This window comes from Pygoscelis adeliae, unplaced genomic scaffold (genome assembly GCF_000699105.1).
Source record: "Pygoscelis adeliae isolate BGI_AS28 unplaced genomic scaffold, ASM69910v1 Scaffold226, whole genome shotgun sequence".
In the NCBI taxonomy this organism is placed as follows: Eukaryota; Metazoa; Chordata; class Aves; order Sphenisciformes; family Spheniscidae; genus Pygoscelis; species Pygoscelis adeliae.
The window spans coordinates 392,014-400,591 of NW_008824983.1; the positions used below are offsets into that span (position 1 = coordinate 392,014).

Below are 8,578 nucleotides of genomic sequence, written 5' to 3' on the forward strand. Positions count from 1 at the left end.
GCCGTGGTTTCCACAGAAAGGTGGCCCAGAGACAAGATCTCCTTAGGAAATGTGATGTACTCCTTCAGTGAGGAGGAGGTTGGAACCAGGGCCCCTGAGATTCCTCCAAGCAGCCCAGAGAGTAATCTGAGCATTAAATCACCCTTCACACCATCTCCTCCATAAAAACACAAAATAAAACTAAGTAGTTACTAGGAGGATAGGAGCCACGTGAATTCACTACGAGCAGTTTGTGCTTTGGAGTGTCTAGTTGAAGCTTTTCTGGAAAATGTCTTTTCACTTGGAAGCAGAACATCAGTTGTGTTAACCCAGTGTTCCTGGCTCAGTGTTCGTCTGCATTTCCAGGGGAGATCATTTTTGTCACAGGACATAAATAAGGCAGCTTACTCATGCAAGTCTAATTTTGAAGTCAAAGGATTAGACATTCATTGATCTTTAAAGGCATCAGCTCTGATCTGCAGTGAATGAATGCCTACAAGTTCGTATCTTCTGGAGCGAAGTTCACGCTGCCTATAGCCCTGCTGAGCATAGTCTCTATTATTAGAGCAAAGATGTTATTTTCGGAGAGGAGCTGCTACTTGTAAAGCGGGGTGGAGAGAGCAGGGTCAGGTCTAAGAATAGGCCAGGGTCCCACGCTGGCTCGGAGGGGCGTGTGACAGCCTGGCTGCGGCACGCCTCTGGGAGAGGAGGAGGAGGACGCGTGGGGCAGGATGCTATGCTGAAGTGCTAATGTACAAGTGTCCATGAAGATAACCTTGTGACAAACCCTAGGCTTCTCCCGAAGGGAGCAAATAGACTCTCTTGAAGCTGTAGCGTTTGGTGGCTGTTTATTCATGCATTTCTCCAACTGGCTATGTATGGCTGCATGTTGGCACATATGTTTTATGTTACATAGAAGCTGCTTGCCCTGGATATGAAAGAGTTGGGTCAAGAGCTCCAGACAATACAGGCTTCCTCTCTGCCCGAATCCCATTGCCCCGCAGGGCCTCCTGGCCCCCAGGTGAGTGATGCATTTGTGATTAAACCACATCATTCTCTCACTTGCTCCAAGGTCCTTACAAAGCTGTAAAACATCTTCTGCAAATGCTTTTTACCACTTAATAAGCATGCCAAGCTCTGGCTTAATTTCATTTTGATATGGCTATGCATAAATCATGTAGGCTTTTTACCCTATGTTCCCATCCCTGCCTTGCATACTCCAGTAGGTTTCGAGTTCACCCTTCATTTTCATGGAGTTTTACAGTGGGTAGCACCCATCAAAAATCCCGGAGGTGCCATCACTTCCTTCAGAGGCTCTTTGCTAATTTTTTCTTTGCTTTAGACTCCGTTGTCCTTTACGTGAGGGAAAAAGCCCGTGGAGTGGATGCACAAGAGGTGCAATGAACTTGAATGTTAGTGGAGTAGGCAAACTGAGAAGGCAAACACCTACAGTACAGACCAGAGTCAAGGAGGGGCTTCAGAAGGGCAATGGGATGGCATCCAGGAGATGTGGGATCTCCTAGCTTGACCTGCAACATCTCTGCCTCTGACTTGCTGTGTAGCCTTGGGTCAGTCCCTTTGAGCTCCCGTTTCTCTTTCTACAATTTGTACATTCAGAAATCTTCTGAGGAAGGTCAGAAATCTTCTGAGGAAATGGTCCACCTCTAGGGAGAAGGTTTTTGTGAACATCTCTGTAGTGTGGAGAAGATCACCCATCTGCCTGTCCGTTCCAGTCCATTCCCTCCAAAGAAAAATACAGCTTTTCAGGGAGAGGTACTTCCAGTTTCTCCTGGGGCACAGGCGGTCCCTATCTATGTGCTGTACCTGGTGCTTTGGGACAGTGATCTTCCTCGAGGCCCCTGGGTGCCGGTTTTATTACAGTACAGCTAATAGCAGGCACGGCACGGGACCTTTGCTGCAGTAAAGCTGTAACTGAGGCTTTGGCAGCCTGAGAAGTTAACAAGCAGCCAAACACTGTTTAAAAAGTAAGGACAGTGCATCACAGTAAAGGTTCGGTTATGTGGCAAAGAGCTTAGCTTTAATTATTCAGAAGTCAATACTTCAGAAGGTATTTGTAAATAGTCTAGAAGATGCAACGTGAAAGCCACAAAGTCTTGTTTTATGAACCGTGGCTTTTCTGTTCTGCCATTTTGGCTTTGCTGAGATGCAGGATGAGGCAGACTCATTCAGCATGTGAATGATGACGTGCAGAGAGAAGCGGTGGGAAACGTTTGTCCTGTCCTGTATTGAGAAAAGTCTTCTCTGCATTATGAAACAGCCCTGCAGTGTGGTTGGCCATGATCCAGAGTTGCAGTACATGTGAAAGAAGCACTTGTTATTTCAGTCTTCGCTAGACTGTCTTTTTTTTTTAAAATCCTCTTAATACTCTCTCTGACTTAAATTGGAAGAACAGTAATATTAACTCTATTGTTCTGCAAGGTCCATTGCTATAAATAATACTAATCTTGCAACCAAATGATCTATGATCCCTCCAAGAATATTTTTAAATAGAGTAGGCTGGCAGATTTTATCACAATGGCAGACAGTAGGGTGGGTATAACATGGCTTTGGAATTTTTAACTATAAATTACAGGACTGTGTCTTATAACGGGACAATGTTAGAGCCAGCAGTCCTTTGGGCAATACTTTTATGACAATGATCACCTGGAAAAAAATGCTACCATTACAAAAAAAAACATCTAAGAAGTATTTCTGAATTCTTTTCTGCTTGTAGCTTGCATGACTTTCAAAGGAGTTGTAAAAGCTCATATTGTTGACTCAGAGCTGGATTTTAACACTTTTTCATAAGAAGGAGAATTAGATTTGTAATGATGTAACTCAGAATATAATTCCTCCCATGTGTAACCTAAAGTAAAATGAAAGAAATAAGATAAAATTTGGCTCTGTCTCTAATAGGGTGCATACTGATTTACACTATTGAAAACCTAAAATAACTCTACTGACTAAAATAGTTGTAGTAATTTGCATTTGAGGGTACACTTTGCTCCTATTCATGTACAATTTGCATCATGTTTTGGACAGTATAAGACAGCCAGGATCCAAACCTGGAGTGAGTGATATGTACAGTGAATCTAATGCTCCTCTGATGCAGGCTCAGGGGATTTTTTTCCTTAGTTGTTCAAAAATAAAAGGTGGTCTGTGAACTGAAGCATTCTAGAAACAAAACCGGTTTTCTGATTTTTTTTCTGAGATGCAGTTCAAGGTCTACCTGGATTAAGAAGTCTCCTGAAAGGAGAATCAGCCTTATTTGAGAGAGAGAAATATCTTCAGGATTCAGAAGTGGTGGCAATGCTCCATGTCCATACCACATTGCAGAGCCCATCCCACATGTTTTATACCACTTCCCTTACCACCTCTTTGGCTGACCTCCTTTGCCAGCTGACATGGTGTCTCTGTGTCCTCATTGTCGCTAATTCTTCAGGACTCCAATAACTTCTCACCTTTCCTTTGCCCCAGGCCTTTTTTCTTGCCAGTTTTCTTCATCTAGAAGATGACCCTGCACTTCTCATGTCAGTCCAACTCTCCAGCCTGCCATTCAGCGATGGTACAGACCTGGCATTTAGAGGCCACATTCAAACACCACATCCAACACCCCAACCTTGGGGGTTCACACTGTTTCCAGGAGACACTTACAGGGCCATGGGTTGAGGGAAGACAACCACCAGTGCCTTCTTACTAATGCGTTCACTTTTCTCCCTAGGGTCCACAAGGAATTCCTGGTATAATGGGACCAAAAGGGGAGAAAGTAAGTGCTTGTGTTACGGAGTTTGGTGTATTTTTGAGGGGGGCAAGGAAAGAGATGGGGGGGCTTGTGTTCACTTTTTCCCTTGTCTGTTTAATCAATAGTGGGCCTTTTGGATGTGGGGATTTGCTTTAATTTGAATGTAAAGCTGTGAATTGGTTTGAAGCTACAATTTAAATCTTCATCTTTCAGTGTTCATTTTCAACCTTGAAATATTTTTTATGGATTCTCATGATAGCTACTTATGTCTACAGCACGTGTTAAGAAAACAGCTCAGGTGCACAAGTGAGTGATCTTACTGATCCAACAGCCTTTGACCTCCTTGTCCCTCTGGGAGGACGTGAGAAGCAGAGCCCTCCCATGCAGTGTTAATTGTATGGATCAGCTCAGATATTAAAAGTTATATATGTTAAGTTACGGCTTCAGATCTGCAAAGCATTTGTTTCATGATGATATTTAAGGAGCTTTATACCTGAAGCTGGGCACGTAATTACATGCTTTGTTGTACAAGGGTGTGACTGTAGATTTAGGGTTAAAAACACAGGAAAGACCAACGAGCTCCGCTAAAGCAGTTCTTCTCATTTTACCTCTGGAAGCAAAGTCTTGAACACAAAGATATTCCTAATTTTTTTTTTTTTTTATAAGTGCATTAACTAATGAGCCACTGTGCTTCATGTGGTGCCTATGAGACTAATATATTCCTTTCTCTGGCAGGGGGAGATTGGCAGGCCAGGAAGAAAGGTATGAACGAAGGTGTTGTCTCAGACACCCATCTAATACTTGACACATAGCAGTCGTCAGAGTGGGGTGCAGACAATAGTTAAATATAAATTAGCTAATGTTGAAGTTTTTAACAGGTTTGTGCTGCTTCCCCTGATACCCAGGATGGGTGGTAAGGAGCTCTGGGCACAGGGCTGGAGAGCTGGGCTCTCTGGCTTGGAGAGCTGTCCCAGCTGGTTTGAATTTAACAAATTCCCTCAGTAAGCGCACGCGGCTCTGGCCGGACTATTACAACAGAGTGGGAAATGACCTGAACTATGTTTCTGTGGATAGAGGAAGCAGAGTATGTGAGCTATCATAAAAGGTGTATTAAAAAAAGCCCAAAGCAAAATCAAACTTTGTACTCCTCCAAAGTCTAAACAAGGCTCGGTCAAATACCCCTGAAGGAGGAATAACCATTAATGATTACACTTACAGAGTTTTTGCACCAATGCAATATGCTGACTACAATCCTATGCTGCGTGACACATGAGCCATGATACATTGCCAAAAATATGTGCCCCTACATGTGATGAAACAGAATACGTTATCTCAGTCGCTAAGTACCTCCATTTAATGTAATTAACTTTAAAAGAAGATAGAAATGCAGGATGAAATCAGAGATATGCAGGGGGTAGTCACTAACCAGGAAAAGAAGTACCTTTCTAATAATATACCAAGGATTTTAACACCCTTCTAATAATATACAAAGGATTTTAACACTAGCTACCAATTAGTAATTCAAATAAATACGAAACACATAAACAAGAGGTCTTCTTCTTTAATCCAAATTGCAAATGCCCTACAGTAAAAGAAAATTACTTATATAAATTCAAGTGTTCAAAACAGTAATGTCTCGGAGAGAGTCACCCACCAACCTATAAGAGAGTGCAAACCTTAAACACAGTACATCTGTACTTACTCTTCTAACAAAAATTAGTAGGTCCCAAAAGAGAAGTTGTCTAAGTTGGAAATAAAACGGTATAACTCCTGCTAAAAGCTGCCTGGTTCACGGGAGGTCACTCTTAGCCCCAAATGTCATGATGACATTTGTAAGATCATATTGTCGAGTGGTGTAAAGCAGTGGAATAGCACTAATCTGCCGCATTTTAGGAGATAATCAGTGATTTACAGGCAGTAATTAAAATACATGAGCAACTGTATGTATGTAGTTATTGCTAGTCATATAGTAGCTAATAAAGAGCAATTATAGCTAGTAATATGAGAATGTTCAGAATAAGAATAATAGTAAATAAAAATAGGAATATCAGTTAAAGATTTGGTTCTGTTCTTAATGTGAACTGGATTCGTACTGATATAATTAATTACATGCAGGTCTTTTTTATTTACATTGTATTATTAAATGAAAAGAGGATTTAAGTTATTGATACTGGGTTTTTAGGATGATTATTTTGACTGCATGTAGATTTACTCTGTAGCTGATCTAATTATTTGAATCGGTATAACCTGGTATTTCTGCGAGCCCACACTTCCTCCAGTAACATCAACACAAACTGTATTATGAATATAATATAGTATTTTTTGTGTTAAAAACAAGGTAAAGAAGCATTTGCAGTTCTTTTCCTGAAAAGACTTAATTCCTCCATATCTCCTGTATGCAGTGGAGGCCTGTGTGTAGGAATGTTGTTACATGAATCATTGTAATCGGTTTTTTTCTGTTCAAGGGTAGACCAGGTCCCCCGGGCATCCCTGGGATGCCAGGACCAGTAGGATTGCCTGGACCTGTGGGACCAAAGGTAAGATTAAAATTCACATGGGATCACCTGTTCAACATCGCGATCTGAACACAACAGTTGTCTCGGCAAGTCTCTAAACCACTATCTGCCGGAGGCTGGGAAGTTGCAGCAGTGCAAGGACACTCTGTGCTTGTCCCATTTCTTACACCACTCTGCAAAGACCTGCCCAGTCTAGGGTTAGGTTACTGCACCTTCAGCCTAGCCCCTGTAGCACCTCTTATGTTGATTAAAATACATGAAGGGGAAATTGAAAGTCAATCTAATGAAGACTCATTGATAACCACTGGTGTCTCACAATCATATGAATCAGTGTTTCAAAATTGATCATCATCTTTGTGACTGTCCTTTATGATGATCTCTTTGCCTGAATGTGTACTTCTTGGAAGTGTAACTGTGTGCCCATGTGACCACAGGGAAAATACCAAGTTGGTGTCGGGGAAAGAGATTACAAACCATGTGGATTGCTGATCAGATCTTTGAAGTCCATTCCCATACAAACAAACATTCATTCCTGTGATTTTTCATAGCCAACAGCAGAAGAAATGACAGGACATGCTTTACTACTGCAGAGTGGTTGCTTCATCCGCATTTATTATAAAAAAGCTGAAGGACAGTCCTTTACTATTACCTTATGCAAAAGGCATACAGCTCTTCACAGGAGCCACAGTATAGGGAGTTTCTACTGGGACTTTTGAGATAACTTACTTTTCTTCAATCCAGTATGCATCAGGCAAAAGGACTGCACACAATGTTTAGTTCGAAGCTGCATTTTCCAGTAAATCTTTGACTCTTCATTTGCTCCATGAAGGTTGGTGCTCCCACCTCAGAGGACGTGATGCAGTAGCTCTTGCTACTGCAAGAATAGTAGTAGATGATTTCTGAATTCAAGCCACACCCGGGAAGCAGACCCTCAAGCTCTTCACAGCTATGTTAGATGAGGAACATCATATTATAGTATGTGGGAATGTAGGCAAGCAACAAGACACTATGTACAAAAAAGGAACCAATGTTCACTTTGAACTGTGAGATGAGAAATGGTGTTCCCCAAACTGCAGTGTGCTGTGATTTCGCACAGCGGGAGCAGTGAGGGCAGAAGGAAGGTCCAAATACCCCGGTCCCTCACAGTCCGATTACTGAGAGCACAGCAGTCAGAAAACACATTAACTTGGCCTTTTCCTTATATAAGGTCTAGTTTTATTTATGAAGTCTTCCTAATTTTTATTTTATCTCCTCTTTGTCTGTTGTTATGCTTTTTCATCACACTCCTAGAAGCATCCCTCACATTCAGTAGTAATACTTTTTCCTATACTTTGTCTGCAAGTCCTACTTGCTGTTTGATTCCAATTCTTCTGCTGTTGTTGTCTCCTCTGATATCTGTCTCTTCTGTTCTTTCGATGGGTTCACACTTTCATTTCTTCTGGTCTTTATAAATTTCAGTTTCCTGCCTGTCAGTGAAGGCTCCGGTCGAATAGAGGCCAGCAGATCTCTGCGTTCCCTTCTATCAGTTGTGTCTCTCTTTCCTTTCTCTTCTTCTGATTTCTGATCTTCCCAAACTCCTGATACTTATCTTCACTATAGTCATTTGCTGCATCCTCTTCCCGCTGTAAATCTCCAGTAAGCTGCTATTTGGTGGTTTTTTTTTTTTCTCAGTCCCATCTCTGTGCCTTCTGTTTCTTCAGCTGGGTCTCCTTACTTGTCTTCTCTTTCTTTGACACAGCCTTGGTCCAATCCTTATTTCTCCTACTTTGTTTCTTCAAGTCTTTTCTGAACTTCTGCAGGGGGCAGCAGCCAATGTGAAAATCCTCTCCACTACTAGGACAGTGAAAGCCAAAGGAGAATGAGAACCAACTGTATTCTGCTGCTAGGGCTGCTGCATGCCTGCGGGGACTACTCCATATTTCAGCCTAGATATAATTAGCTGACAGCAGCCAGAGAAGTTGTTGTAAAGCCTTTTCATGATTTACTGGCTCCAAACCACTGTAAAGCTCATGATGTCTCAGAACTATGATAAAAGTAGTTGCTATGCCTCCCCAAGCCATAAAGGCTTGCAGCAAAATACCTTTCTTTTCTGCAACTCAGTGGAAGCGATGCTGGGTAGAGACAATGCACCTTCATGCACTAAAAGGATGCACTGCTGCTGCTGATTTGCTTGCATGTCCTTTAATAACATCTGGCAAAACTGAAGTACAAGTTACACACCCAAGAAAATGCAAATAGAAGAATAAGGTAACTTATGAGGACTCAGGCAGAATACAGTTGCAATACAGACCTCTGACTACAAAGCTACACCAAGGTCAGGCTTGTCTCAACTATTTGACAT

At 41.9% G+C, this 8,578-nt stretch overlaps 1 protein-coding gene across 1 annotated transcript in view; it reads left to right on the top strand.

Annotated features, from left to right (window-relative positions):
• The window catches only part of COLQ (collagen-like tail subunit (single strand of homotrimer) of asymmetric acetylcholinesterase), a 30,367-nt gene that overhangs the window by 2,685 nt on the left and 19,104 nt on the right, over positions 1-8,578 (top strand). The window contains exons 4-7 of the mRNA XM_009325743.1: positions 899-1,000; positions 3,701-3,745; positions 4,457-4,483; positions 6,187-6,258. Coding sequence (XP_009324018.1) covers positions 899-1,000; positions 3,701-3,745; positions 4,457-4,483; positions 6,187-6,258 — 246 coding nt within the window. The remainder of the gene's footprint in view (positions 1-898; positions 1,001-3,700; positions 3,746-4,456; positions 4,484-6,186; positions 6,259-8,578) is intronic.